Source organism: Ascaphus truei, chromosome 5 (assembly GCF_040206685.1).
Source record: "Ascaphus truei isolate aAscTru1 chromosome 5, aAscTru1.hap1, whole genome shotgun sequence".
NCBI classification, from domain to species: Eukaryota; Metazoa; Chordata; class Amphibia; order Anura; family Ascaphidae; genus Ascaphus; species Ascaphus truei.
In genome coordinates this window covers 132,050,289-132,065,630 of record NC_134487.1, presented here as the reverse complement: position 1 = coordinate 132,065,630, position 15,342 = coordinate 132,050,289, and the positions used below count along the sequence as shown (strand labels likewise).

Below are 15,342 nucleotides of genomic sequence, written 5' to 3'. Positions count from 1 at the left end.
TATCTCCGATAAGGCACTATGGGGCCTATTGTATAAGCCTAGATAACCCACTTATCGAGGCCTTTTCGGCCAAAATGCCTACTGCTATTCAGTAAGCCTCGATAAGTGGGCAATAAAGGCATGAATCGCCAATTTTGGCTCTCATCCAAAACACATCGACGGGCGAGCAGCGATAAGCCACTAATCGGCAGGTTCTGAAACTCGTGCAATTCTAGTAGCCTCGATTTGTTTATCGAGGCAATCATAGCTCTAGAATGACGAGTTTCTCCCAAAATCCTCACAACAGGAAAATTTGGTGTGAGCCTGGGGAGAACCTGCTGAAAAGGTGGCGGGAGAGGACTTAGAAAAAAATGAATTTTTCCTGCATCGAATTGATGCCGGGAATCTCCCTAGCTGACACCCATTAATATCAGCACCGGAGACCCCCGGGCATGAATCCAATGCAAGAAAAATGCATTTACAGGCAACTTCATTACCTTAGCGGCTGACCGCTAAGGCAATGAAGGGGTTAACTACCAGTGCCATGTTTATTGGGGGTAGTGGGGGTGGGTGAAGGTGGTATTTGGCCCTTGGTGGGTGTTAAGGCCTTGCGTGGGGTTAGTGGGAGGAGTTAACCCCGTCATTGCCTTAGCGGTTAATACCGCTAAGGTAATGAAGGGGTTAACCCCTCCCGCTACCCACTCGGTAGGTATAAACACCCACCCGGTAAGTATAAACACCCACCAAGAGCCAAATGCCACCTTCATCCACCCCCGCTACCCACAATAAACATTCAAAAACACAACAACACTAATACCCACCTCCTCTACCCCCAACAACTCCCCCCCCCCCCCCACAGTACAGTAATGGGCAAAATTACTATTATCCAGATATGGATAATAGCTAATTTGCCCATTATAAAATCAAATATTAGCTAGCCAGCATAAATAAAGTAAATAAAACTTTCTACTTACCCCTGCCATCATGAAGTGCATCTTCATCAGCATACTCCAGGTCTATGTCCTCTGTTGCCAGCAAGAGTACATGAAAAAATACAATCTAATGGCCCCTAAACCCTTAATCACCGTAACGGTTAATAACCGCTACAGTAATTAAGGGGTTAACCCCCGTCGCCCGCTACTCACACGGGAGGCCTAAATACCAACCCCGGGCCCACTATACCCACCCTCTAACCATTGATTGGCATAGTGGTACATCATACCAATATAATATGGGCATGATAAGCCACTATAGCAGTCAATGGGCAACCTAATAAAAAAAAGCATGAAGGCCATAAATACACAATAATAAAAGATATACACAAGCACCTAAACACCCCAACAATAAAATAAATAAAAAGCCTAATAGTGCACATCAATAAAATTAATCTATCACTAAAACAGCAAAATAATTTAAATGGTGTTATTCCAAAACATAAGAATACAATTAAATAAACAGCTATCCAACCAATTCAAGAAATAAAAGCACTAGCCAACAAATCTATTAATTAATTTAAACCACTAGCCAACAAAACAATTAATTAATTTAAAATGCTAACCAACCCTAAAAAGTACTAAAAACAAGCCATACAAATTTCAAACAATTTAATCCAAACAATAAACAAAAATAGAAAAAATAACAATCAATTGAAAACAAGCATTTGCCAAAAATTGCATTGTCTGTCACTGTATTTATCTGAACCCTAAAGGGGCACAGATGAATACATTGGCAGTCAATGGGCAAGCAAAATCATAAAAAGAAATTAATACAATAAAAAAAACCTGAAAAAAAGACATTGACATACATTTAATATTTATCTTACCCTTAGAAGTCTTCACCCTCCAAATACCGGCGTATCTGCAAGCTCTCGACCCGCAACGTCATCACCCGCAATCAGACTCCATCCTCCTTGAAGATCAGGTACCAAAATCTTCTTTCTTTAATCTTCTTTCACATTCTTTTCTTCTTCTGTAATTCTTTTGTTCTTTTTTTCTATCTTCTTCTTTCAATCCAACCCCATGGTAAATCTTCATCCCTTTGGCAGCTCTCACTCATACATTAGGGAGGCACTGATGCATTTTACTGTTACTGTCACCTGAAGTGGCCAACTTCTGTGTAGCGTCCGCAACTCTCTGTATTCTTTGGGCCCCATATTAGGTTACCCTTACTATCCTGAACTGTGGGATCACTATCCAGGAGTAGTGCCCTGGATACCTCATCTGTAGCACTCTGATGCTGAGGTAGCACAGGATCTTTACTTAGTCATGACCTACACATCATTTCGTCGGAATCAATATCGAGGTATTATATAGTGAGCTTCTCGTAAAGGTACTCTATTTCAGAGACAACAGGGGGCCTCTCAGCAGTTCCGCTTCGATTAGGTCCCAGGGCTACTGCAGCCCCTGTAGGACATAAGGTTTCCTCTGTGGGAATCTGTAAACTTCTATGGTATCATGGCTACAGACGCTATATAGAGGGGACACTTTCCCTGACTACAAAACAAACAGGGACAGAACTCTATACATTATCTATATGTAGAAAAAACAGGATATTCAGCGCTCGTGCTGTATAAAGATGTGGATAGTCCCTTTGCAGCATGCACATACAGCGTCTCCCCAGAAGCTCTCAAATCAAGGTGAACCCCCCTGAAAAGGGGGGGAAGGCACCCTGAAAAACAAGATATAAAAAATGCACAATTGCGCACCAGGGATTAGTGGAAGGTAATTTATTAAAAAGTACACAATAACTGAGGGGATCCAACCCCACCTCAGAACAGCTGTGCAGCTGAACGGCTGAGTACCACCATGAAAAAATACTAGTAGTGACTATACCCTAAGCTGCACAGTATACAAATGACAATAAAATTCATATAAAATAAACCAAAAAAAAATAAACATGAAACAACCTATCAACCGATTTGTTATAAATCCGCCATAGGGTTAGACACTGGCAAGGGGAAATGGACACCTACACTGAGACAGACAGCAGACTCGTGGTGTCTGCAGAGGATCCGGATCTCGGCACCGCGGAGATGGAATACACCGCTGCAGGCTCCTGCAGGCTCCGTCACAGCTTGCCAGCAAACACGCGCAGGATGACCTGTCGTGACCTCTACGCGTTTCGCACCACGTGCTTTGTCAGGAGGTCACGCACAGCGTCATCCGCGCGTATTTATGGGCGGCAGCTAATTGATTAGGACAGCCCCCTCAGAGAAACACCCTTGCTTTGCCTAATTGCTGCAATCATTGTAACACCTTAAATTAAGGATACTAGGCAACAGGGTGTTTGGCAGCTCATGTGGGGGATGTGTGTATAGTATAAATTAATCATTACACACACCCCTATGAGAATATACAGGAGTATGACCTCTTACAACATGTATATATACACACTATGTAAACAGTGTTAACAAAACATGCTGAAACCTGTATATGGATGAAAGAAAAATAACAAATAACAAAATAAAAACAAATAAATATAAAAACATACATACAATGTTAATACAATGTTAATACAAATAGATGTTAATAAATTCATTATCTTAAAAAAGGAGTCCATTCAATTAATTAATTGAAACCATAGGGATGTCTGGTTTGCATTTCATAGATCCAAAATTGCTCACGTTTCAATAAATGATTCTCTCTATTTCCCTGTCTACTACCTAGTGATACACTTTCAAGTCCCTTAAATGTAATACAGCCTGGTTCATTGTTATGCACTTCTTTAAAGTGTTTTAAAAGCGGAGTTAGTGGCATACCTTTTGCAATTGTTTTTGGTATGTTTTTAACATTTCTCAAGTGTTCTAACATGCGCATTTTAAACGGTCTTTTAGTCTTACCAATGTACTGTAAATTACAGCTACACTGTAAGGCATAGACCACATGCGTCGTCTGACAATTAATAAAACTTGTAATATTGTAGACTTTGTTAGTAACTCCTGATGTAACTGTTTTCCCTTGACAGATATGGTTACACGCTTTACACTTTCCGCATTTATACGTGCCTTTAATTCCCAAGCGAGTTTTAATATCTCCAGATACGGTGGCTTCTCTGGAGACTTGACTCGGGGCCAAAATGTGTTTAAGGTTTGGTGCCCGTTTGAACACTATCCCAGGCTTGGACTTTAATTGGGGACCCAAAATGGGATCAGCTTTTAATATCCCCCAATGTTTTTGCAGGATTTTTCTAACATTGTAGTGTGTATCACTAAATTGAGTAATGAATGCTGGGATTTGATTTTGTCTCTTCTCACTCTTTTTATGATGATATTTCATCAAACATTTCCTAGGAATCTTTTCTAGTTTTTTGAGCGAAGAATTTATTAAATCGCTGTCATACTCTTTGTCTAGGAATCTTTTCGTTAAAAAGAAAGATTGTTCTTCATAATCCACAGCCTTAGAATCATTTCTCTTTAACCTGAGAAATTGATTAAAGGGAATATTTTGGACCCATCTCTTATCGTGACAACTAAATGGGTCTAAATATGAATTTACATTTGTAGCCTTGAAATGCGTTTTAGTATGTACAGTTTTGGCCTCAATGTAAATCTCTAAATTGAGATAATGGATGCTTGCTGAGCTATTTTCACCACTAAATTTTAAATTAAAATCATTATTGTTCAGAAGTGCTACAAACTCAAGGTAGGAATCCTCTGTCCCTTCCCACACAATAATAATATCATCGATGTATCTCCTCCACAGCTTAAGCTGTGGAGGAGTACATCTAAAGATCACCAAAGACTCCCACTGTCCCATATACAAATTGGCGAATGACGGGGCAAATGTTGTGCCCATCGCCGTCCCCAAGATTTGCAAAAAATAAAGGGAATCAAACAAAAAATAATTGTGACTAAGGATGAACTCAAAATAACCCAAAATATTCCCTTTAATCAATTTCTCAGGTTAAAGAGAAATGATTCAAAGGCTGTGGATTATGAAGAACAATCTTTCTTTTTAACGAAAAGATTCCTAGACAAAGAATATGACAGCGATTTAATAAATTCTTCGCTCAAAAAACTAGAAAAGATTCCTAGGAAATCTTTGATGAAATATCATCATAAAAAGAGTGACAAGAGACAAAATCAAATCCCAGCATTTATTACTCAATTTAGTGATACACACTACAATGTTAGAAAAATCCTGCAAAAACATTGGGGGATATTAAAAGCTGATCCCATTTTGGGTCCCCAATTAAAGTCCAAGCCTGGGATAGTGTTCAAACGGGCACCAAACCTTAAAAACATTTTGGCCCCGAGTCAAGTCTCCAGAGAAGCCACCGTATCTGGAGATATTAAAACTCGCTTGGGAATTAAAGGCACGTATAAATGCGGAAAGTGTAAAGCGTGTAACCATATCGGTCAAGGGAAAACAGTTACATCAGGAGTTACTAACAAAGTCTACAATATTACAAGTTTTATTAATTGTCAGACGACGCATGTGGTCTATGCCTTACAGTGTAGCTGTAATTTACAGTACATTGGTAAGACTAAAAGACCGTTTAAAATGCGCATGTTAGAACACCTGAGAAATGTTAAAAACATACCAAAAACAATTGCAAAAGGTATGCCACTAACTCCGCTTTTAAAACACTTTAAAGAAGTGCATAACAATGAACCAGGCTGTATTACATTTAAGGGACTTGAAAGTGTATCACTAGGTAGTAGACAGGGAAATAGAGAGAATCATTTATTGAAACGTGAGCAATTTTGGATCTATGAAATGCAAACCAGACATCCCTATGGTTTCAATGAATTAATTGAATTGACTCCTTTTTTAAGATAATGAATTTATTAACATCTATTTGTATTAACATTGTATTAACATTGTATGTATGTTTTTATATTTATTTGTTTTTATTTTGTTATTTGTTATTTTTCTTTCATCCATATACTGTACAGGTTTCAGCATGTTTTGTTAACACTGTTTACATAGTGTGTATATATACATGTTGTAAGAGGTCATACTCCTGTATATTCTCATAGGGGTGTGTGTAATGATTAATTTATACTATACACACATCCCCCACATGAGCTGCCAAACACCCTGTTGCCTAGTATCCTTAATTTAAGGTGTTACAATGATTGCAGCAATTAGGCAAAGCAAGGGTGTTTCTCTGAGGGGGCTGTCCTAATCAATTAGCTGCCGCCCATAAATACGCGCGGATGACGCTGTGCGTGACCTCCTGACGAAGCACGTGGTGCGAAACGCGTAGAGGTCACGACAGCTCATCCTGCGCGTGTTTGCTGGCAAGCTGTGACGGAGCCTGCAGGAGCCTGCAGCGGTTTATTCCATCTCCACGGTGCCGAGATCCGGATCCTCTGCAGACACCACGAGTCTGCTGTCTGTCTCAGTGTAGGTGTCCATTTCCCCTTGCCAGTGTCTAACCCTATGGCGGATTTATAACAAATCGGTTGATAGGTTGTTTCATGTTTATTTTTTTTGGTTTATTTTATATGAATTTTATTGTCATTTGTATACTGTGCAGCTTAGGGTATAGTCACTACTAGTATTTTTTCATGGTGGTACTCAGCCGTTCAGCTGCACAGCTGTTCTGAGGTGGGGTTGGATCCCCTCAGTTATTGTGTACTTTTTAATAAATTACCTTCCACTAATCCCTGGTGCGCAATTGTGCATTTTTTATATATTATCTATATGTAGCTCAGTTTCCCCCACCCTATGGGAGATGTGGCGGCTACCGCGTGTATGTGGTGCCTTTCCTGCGGCTCACTGGAGGCCTGAACCTCCGCTGCTGGAAGTCTGGGGTGTACCTGAATCGTCTGGTCACAGCGCCTCCACTCGTGAGGGATCCTATCAGTGTGGGATAACCCCGTCACAGGACACAATATATAGACACAGGACACAATATAAGAAATACACACTGGTAGGGTATAACAGGTTTACTGAACAGGTGCTAACAATAACATAACACAGGCATCACAGGGCCATACCCTCACACAGTGCCCCCAACCACCGTGTCCACACCCTGGCGGGTTTTACCCCAAAGTACTGAGGTGCTCTGGGCACTCAATATCTCAGTGTCCATAGAAGCCAACCCACCCAATATATGTGTGACAGCGCTGCACACAACCCGTGTTAAAGTTGTTGCACTTGTAGGTGTGATACCTGCCGAGTGCACCAACACCCAGTAGCACCAACTGAAGACAAAGGGACTGTCCGGTCCCACGCCGTCAGCAACGAGTCTGTCTGCACGTGAGGTGCTGTCCAGCTGGAGGGTCTCACCATGAAGAGAGTCTCTTATCTGTGGGGTGATCTGGTCCCAGACCATCGTATTGCCAGTTTGCCGCCGTGTTCCGGCTGTGCCCCTCACACTTGGCACTACAGGGGCAGTGTCCCTATCTAATGGGCCTGTCCCTGCAGCAACCACAAGCTTAGGGGAGTCGGGGTCTAGCTGGGGCCTAACAGGGGGTCTCTGGCCTAGTGCAGGAGCCTACAGACACTGCACACACCCTTACCCTCTGATGTCCCAGCTCCAACTGCCAGCGCGCGGGCTAAGCGCGCCAAATGTATCTATCCTAACTGCCGTGCCTCTCTCAGCCCCATTGGCTGTGCTGCGTCTCGTGTGTCTGTACCCTCTAGCATGTTGGGACTTGTAGTTCTTCTCCGTCCTCTGCTGAGCCCTGTGTAATGGCCGCCGCAACTTGCAACCCACCGCGCATGTGCCGAGCGCTCTAAGATGGCCGCCGTGATCGGGTAGACACTGCGCATACGCTAACAGCACTTCGCTTGCGCACACATACAACCATGGCGGCGCCCTGCAAAGAGAGCCGCCGCAGATCTCCGGGACCCGGTCGCCCCTGCACAACCTCCCTACCTAGAGCGGTCTGACCGCAACCTACGGCGGCACCCGCACCACCCGTGGAAGTAACGGGGGCAAAGGGGGAGCCCAGCAGGAGACCTGGCCACATATACATTGAACATATATAAATTACTTAACTGTGAGGCTCCTCCACCTGTAACTCCCGGGAACCTGAGTTCTAGAATCTTCTGTACCACAATATATACCTTGGTGGTGATGTCATGTCACTGGTCACTATGCATACTGTGGGAGTGGCTACTGCTCTGCTAAGTCATCCTGAATCAAGGGGGGGGGGGAGTTACCCTGCACGAGCCCACACAGTTAACCCTTTAATGTCGTTAACCCCTTAATCGCACTAGTAGCTCCCAGAGGGGGCTACATGTATAAATGCCTTTGTCTGTGTATCCGTGTCTAGTGTTTTATTGTTTGCCTACTCTATATGCAACAGTGTGTATGTAAGTATATCAGTGTGTGCTAGTGAATTTGTGCATTGTAGTTAAAGCATCAGGGGTTGACATTGGGACTCAGCAGCTATATATGGCAGACGGCCTCATTAAAACGTGTTCTTACAAAATACTTGCCCTGTCTGAATCCCTTGTCTGCTTTAATAGATTTATAGACCCTGCAGTCATTTATTGACCCTGCTGATCCCCACCTGGGAAGCTCGGATGAAACCACGACTCCACGTGTTCCTTCCATCTCATGTCAGGCGCTCTCTTTTTGCCTCTTCTCTGATCTGCCTCAGTGCATACTCATTTATCTCATGTCTGACATATAACCTTGACCCCTGCTGTACCTGCAGATTGGTTGCAACGTGGGATGTGGCAATGCTCCCAGCTCAGTCTTTGCTCCTGCAGCACAAAGCACCACGGCTGCGTGTCCCCACCAGGATTCCTGTGATAAGCAAAATATACCTATGAGGAATGCAAGCATCTGAAGGGTAACCATTACCCTCATGCAAAATACTGCAGCCACACCCCCAAAGTCAAGGGTCAGAGCTCTTATAACTTTTAATCCAATTTAAACATTGCAACGGTGGTTCCCCTGGTGCAAGTCTAAGGGACTTATTCTGTATCCACCAAAGCAGCCAATTGGACCATAATCAGACAAAATTCCTCATTGAAATGAATGGGAAATTTCGTCAGAAAGCGTCCGGATCGGCTGCTTCGGAGGATATATAATCAGACCCTAAGGCTTTTTATAAACTTTACCCACTTATGTACAGTATGGCAGTCATGCCCCCACCGACAGCTACTAAATAAGCACAGTAAAAAAAGAGAAGGAAATGACTATTGCGCAGGATTTAGAAGTTTGTTCTGTTTGTGTCCCTGTATTATACGTACAGTATAGTGTGTCTGCTCTGTGTAGTACTGGTATATTCAGCTTTCTATATGTGTCGTTTTGCCAGTAGTACATGTCTATTGTGCCTGTAGTATGAATAGTGCAATATTGTTCTGCCGTTTATTTCTGCAGTGCACATATATTCTACCTGTTGTCTGTAGTAAAGGTCGCTTTATATTGTGCTTGCTGAGTCTGTATTGCAACACTATCCCACTGGCTGTACTTGCAATGTAGGTTGTTTTGTGCTGGTTGTATCTTAAGTATTGTTGTATGACGCCTGCGGTACCTGCAGTATGGGTGAGACCCTATAGCATAGTCCTTTGTTTGTTGGTGACTGAACATGGTGACCTCATGCTGAATGATGTCAGAGTCCCAGGGCAAACATGGTGTCCCCATCATGGTGACATGTGCAGTACCCCTGTAGCTGGTGCCATTTCCAGTGTAACAAGCCTCACTCGGGCCTGCAAAACAAAAAATATTTAGTTTGTTACTTTCACCAGATATATAGCTATACTTTGCATGACTGGGTAACTATACATGTGACAGTATGTGTATCTATTATATGTGTACTGAATATGTGCCTGTGTTGTGATATGTAAGTTTCATGGTGTGTGCAGGTGATTGAGGTACCTACGTATTTCGCAGTGTGGTCCTTTATGTCCCTGAGTGCAGCCGCACACTGTGGTTGTCTTGGCTTTCATACAACGCCCTCCATTCAGACAAGGATTGTCAGAGCACTCTGCGACAACACAGGACCAAAAATAACACAGCCTGAGATCACCCAAGACAGAACTATCTACAAGAAAATGTCACACTCTGTAAGAGGCCTCTCTCTATGTTTGTGGCACTCACCTCTCCCTGATATGGCTTTGCAGATGCTCCCCTTCTCACTGCACATGCATTCTTCTAAGTTGGGAGGTGAGTAATGCAGCCATTTCTCTCTGGGCTCAAAGTAACGTAGCAGCTGGTCATCAAAGCACTTGTCTAGAAGGATGAAAAACTTGTCTTTTCAATACCTATATCTTATATAATGCTTTGTGGCTTATTACATTGACTCCCATTGGCTGTGTCTTAGCAGCTTGGTTCAATTTGGCTACCATGCTTCTCCTTTGAGATCTATCCAAATTTCTCAATCTAGTTACCTATCTCGTTGTCTCACTGTGCCCCCTATTCAATATGTTGTGAATTTGTTTTCCACCATGATGGAAAACAGTCCCATTCATTTTAATAGAGCTGATCCCTTCTTCAGCACGGTATAGATGTCTTCGTTGCATAATAAATAGTGGATTATTTCTACCTGTATATCCCTTATGTGTTTTCCTATTATCTTTCTGTCTGTGTGTTTTGTGTAGTCTCTCCCCTGTGCTTGTCAATCTCTCCCAAGTCTGATTCTCTGTCTTGTTGCCAGCACAGTTCCAAAGTGCGGGGAAACAGTTTCAGGCGAGGAGAGTCCTGCTTGTGCAGCCAACACAACGTAGACAAACAATTTCTTCAAAGTACAGGTCTCCTGTAGGACAGAGGTACAAAGTATATCTCTACTGACAGGTTCATAATGCAATTCTCCATTTATTGTGACAGCCAAGAACAGAGGAGGAACAACTTTCAGGTCCATATGGGACCTGAAACGTTCCTTCTCCTCTGTTCTTGGCTGTCACTAGTAAGGTAGAATTCCATTATGACCTTGTGAGTAGAGATGTACTTTGTACCTCTGTCCTACAGGGGACCTGCATTGTGAAGAATGTCTGTCTTGTTGTCAGCCTCGGCCATTTGTTTTACTCCCTGTCTTCAGGTCGCACGTTATTTGTCTGTCCTACTGTTCCAATATGTTTTTGGTAGTACCTCACCCATGTGACTGCCTTTTACCTGTTTGGCTGTCTCATTATAGACACTAATCAATATAGAGACAAGTGTGGTAAAGCACAGTTAATGATGCATTAACTTCCATTCGAGTTATTGGATGTTACTGTATCAATAACTGTTCTTTATATTATTGAATAGGGGACTCTGTTCCTAGCAATCATTTAGCTGAGTGGCTGCCTGTTGTTCTCCTGGTAGTTTCTCTCTCCTCTCACCTGTTTGGCAGTACCGGCCTGTGAAGGGCTCTCTGCATACGCAGTTATAGCTTTTTAAGGTGCTCTCACAGACGCCTCCGGATTCACATAGATTCTGCTCACAATGGTCTGAGAACATAGAATTGAAAGTATGCGGGTAGGCGTCGGAAACAGAAAAGTGGTTTGTAAGGGTCTGCAAAGTGGAACAAGTAAACGAGAAAGGACTTGGGACAGAAACGTGTTACCTCATAGAGACTAGAGAGTAAACCGGGAAGGACTAGGAAGTGAAACAGATCAACTGGAAGAGAATGCGATTTATAAAGCGGGACATGTGCGTGCGGGTACCTTTTACATTACGTCCCTCCATACAATAGGACCAGCGTTGGTCTCGGTCATAGTTTTTCGTGAGAGAGCACCTAAAACAAAAAAGTGTCAATACCTAAATATGTGATATCTAGAAGTAAGACACAGAAGCACACACTAATATTGGTCAAAGTGCTGTTGAAAAGAAGTAGCATTGCTGTTTCTGAATTGAGCACAGACTAATTCTATTACATGTACACGTGAAAGCTCTCTGTACGCCACTTTGAAAAGATTAATGTTACACTTACGCTGTTAGAATAAAAAGAAAGAGGCCCTTTCTAATATAAATCCTATTTTCTTTCAAACTAAAATGAATGGTACTCCACACGGCCCGTACCAACACCCTGATTACTGGGTCACAGGGTTTGTTCTCGACAATAACAGACTGTGCTACGTAAGGACACACAGCCTTACCATGCCTTGGGTCCCTGCTTCCCTCTTCTGATACAGGAGTGGTGCATGATCCTCGCATAATGAAATGGAAAGTGGCACAGCTCGCCGCTCTCTGTAAGAACTGGAAGGCAGACAGACTGACTATACAGCAAGCAGTCCTTAAGAATGACAGAAAGACTGAGAAAGAGAGACAGACAGAACCTGACACAAGGAGATACAGAGAAACAAAAGGAAAGCAAACAGTCAGTGGTATAAACAGACTACACAATTTGAGCCTCACCAAGTCCAGATTGGTCTTTCTTCTTTTCTTTTTGCTTCTGTCCTTGCAATACAGATGACATATTTAGAATAACTTAAAGACAGTCAACTACTTATAAAGGTTATAAGGGGCCACCTAGGCCCCTTATGACCAAATGGCCACAAATAGCTGTAACTGTTACGTTTATGCCACTGGCGTCAATGAACAATTGGAACAGTTAGGCTATATCCAATGGCAAATACTGTATGTGCAGCATGAAATATATATCCCAAAGAACCATGGTGTAGGTACATTTACATAGGGGTTCATTTATCCACGCATGGAGGCAGCATTCTTTGCTGACAGTTGAACCAAACAATAAACTTGATAAAATTGTTTTGTTTTTTTACGTTTGAGACATATATAGTTAGGCAGAAAAGTGTACACCACATCTAACCTGGGAGCGTTTTTTTGCAGAAAAAAAATGATGCACAGACTTTTTTAAACATCACATTATAATATGTACATAGCGTAAGTCCAACCTATCCCCTTTTATTGGATCTCCCCAAATGAAAGTATAGTGTACACGCAGTTTCACTTCCAAATACCCTTAAACATGATCCCTTCACCTGTATCATATACCAACGCCCTACCTTGTAGTCGAAGTATAATACAAAGGGCCATATTTAGTAAGCAGCCTGCTGCCATAAGGCATATTTTGGTGCTGGGAGACATTTATTTTTATGGGCTGTAAGGTGCCTTCCAACATACAGATAGAACATACTTATAGCACAATATACAGCCCCACTGTGTATAGCATGTATTACAGACCCCTTGTGTGTAACGCAGAACATACAGTATACACACAACACCTGTAATATACAATAACTTCCAGTAACTTGCATACACATAAAATATACAGATTCTCTAGCATGAAATAAATCCATATAATACACCCCACACTGTCAGTACTCACATGTTTGGCCTGTACAGCGAGGAGCAGAGCAAGTAGGGAGAGCAGAGATAGCAGCCTCATGGTAACACAAATTGTTCTGTCCACAAAAAGCAAATAAGCTCAACTTTACAAGACAAAGGTCATGCGTTTGAAGGGAGGCTGATCTGCACATGGGCAAAAAGGGCATTACCCCTTCCCTCTGGTTTGCACTGGCAGTGAAAGGCGCCCCTGCTCGTCACCTTTGTGATAATGATTCAGCCCTGGTTTTGTATTGCAATTTGTTGTGGGCAATGTTGGTTGAAGATAGTCTGACCTGCATCATGAATGCACTGTTGAGCTGAAGCTAGTTGGTAGGGTTTTAGATAGTGTTATGTGAGGTACTGTGCAGTAAGTGCAGGCCTGTTCATGTCCAAGCTCTCCCCACCGTGAGATCAGCCCTCTGGGATACATGAGGTCAGGGCGAGGTTGTCAGTGGAGGTTGCTGCATTTGCCTGGGAGCCTCTGTAATGCTGATCTAGTGTTCAGTAAGCCACAGAATGTGTAGAAGTAATTATGGGCCCGTTCCCTCCCTGAGGGGATGCCTCCTATGGTCTCTTTCCAATGTGAAAAACTTCTCTTTGTATTAGGCTATGTTTGTACTGCAAAGTTTGTAAAATATACTAATGCCTAATAAAATGTTTGGAAAAAAAAAAAAGAAGTAATTATGGGCCATGTTTATTGAACAGTGCTACTCCATTAGACACTTGCCAGCACATTCACTGAAGTGCGCTGGAAAATGTTTTAAAAATAGCACTGCTTAGTAAACATCGACGTGTGTTTCAAAATGGTGATAGTTTTTTCCTTAGGTTCGCAAATACTTTTAGCACCAGCCCTGTGATCACGTTATCTCTAGAGATGGTCGAACCAGTCCAAATTAGTTTACCGGAATTCGAGAGAGAATTCCAATTTAGTAGTGTCTCCAGTTGTGTGTGTGTGTGTGTGTGTGTGTGTGTGTGTGTGTGTGTGTGTGTGTGTGTGTGTGTGTGTGTGTATGTATATATATATATATATATATATACAAATACAACTGTATGCTCATCTGCATGTCTTAGCCAGTTAATTACAAGCTTGTCACGGTAGCTTGTGACAGGCTGTAATTTACACCAAAAATATATATAAATATATATATACCTGGGTTTGAACTGGGACGAGACTTAGATATAACAAATTGTATTTATTCCTTAGGATAGGTGAACACACAAAAAATGTACAAATAACAGCAAAATATAGACACTTACTTAAAGATTAGGACAGAAGGCCATCAGGATACAGACTGGGCCACTTCTCCCATATTTCAGTTGACATCACAGCAATACATGCAGGACACATGCATGAAGAACATTTGCATGAAGAACATTTGCATGAAGAACATTTGCATGAAGAACATGTATGCAGATGAGCATACAGTTGTATTTGCATATTTGCTTTCCTGTGGAGGGTTTTTGTCACTTTTTTTACTCACCATAACTTAACTCAGTATTATGGTATATAGATATATATATACAGTGGTTGACAAATCACCAAAAAATCTACTCGCCACACAAAAAAATCTACTCGCCACCTAGTACCAAACGTGTGCTTCCTGGGCCAATATTTACTCGCCCGGGGGTTAAATCCACTCGCCCGGGGCGAGCAAATGTATAGGTTTGTCGAACACTGTATATATATATATATATATATATTGTGACAGAGTCACTGACTCAGTAGGCTGGAATAGTGAATGGAGAGACGCTGCAGCCAGTTCACAGAGTGTTAATCTCCTCAGACAGAAAGAAGCACACCTGCAGCCTAATTAAGCAGGAGGCCTGGGAGACTGCAGGTTTAAAAGCAGGAAGTGACACACACACAGGGAGCTTGTTTTTCCACAGGAAGGTGGAGAGAACTCTCCCGGCTGGGAAGCCGTTGCTGTTGTTCTGGTCCCCAGTCCTGCGAGGAGCTAGGCTGCTGGGACCAGCTGGGACCCCAACCCAGGATAAAGATCAAGATCGCTGCGAGGCTGGACACAGCCTGCTCCCTGGAACCGTGTTCCTGTTTGCTGTTGGAGCTGCAAAACAGATAAGACTTTATTCTTATTATGCTTATTGCTTATCGTTTGTGTAGCATGTTTTGGGCATGACCAGATTAGCTGGCTGTCCTGTTAGTAAGGGCTCAAGAAGTGAGTTAGTGTC

The 15,342-nt window shown here is 42.4% G+C and overlaps 1 protein-coding gene across 2 annotated transcripts in view; it reads right to left on the bottom strand.

The window, feature by feature from the left end:
• Positions 1-13,288, bottom strand: part of F12 (coagulation factor XII) — a 32,610-nt gene extending 19,322 nt beyond the window's left edge. The window contains exons 1-9 of one of the 2 annotated variants that reach the window (XM_075600856.1): positions 13,157-13,288; positions 12,223-12,259; positions 11,964-12,063; positions 11,532-11,602; positions 11,208-11,315; positions 9,988-10,119; positions 9,770-9,874; positions 9,422-9,596; positions 8,591-8,688 (exon numbers count right to left, since the gene is read on the bottom strand). In XM_075600856.1, coding sequence (XP_075456971.1) covers positions 8,591-8,688; positions 9,422-9,596; positions 9,770-9,874; positions 9,988-10,119; positions 11,208-11,315; positions 11,532-11,602; positions 11,964-12,063; positions 12,223-12,259; positions 13,157-13,216 — 886 coding nt within the window. In that variant the 5' untranslated portion in view covers positions 13,217-13,288. The remainder of the gene's footprint in view (positions 1-8,590; positions 8,689-9,421; positions 9,597-9,769; positions 9,875-9,987; positions 10,120-11,207; positions 11,316-11,531; positions 11,603-11,963; positions 12,064-12,222; positions 12,260-13,156) is intronic. The other variant, XM_075600855.1, reaches the window with a different exon arrangement.
• Between the last annotated feature and the right edge of the window lie 2,054 nt (positions 13,289-15,342).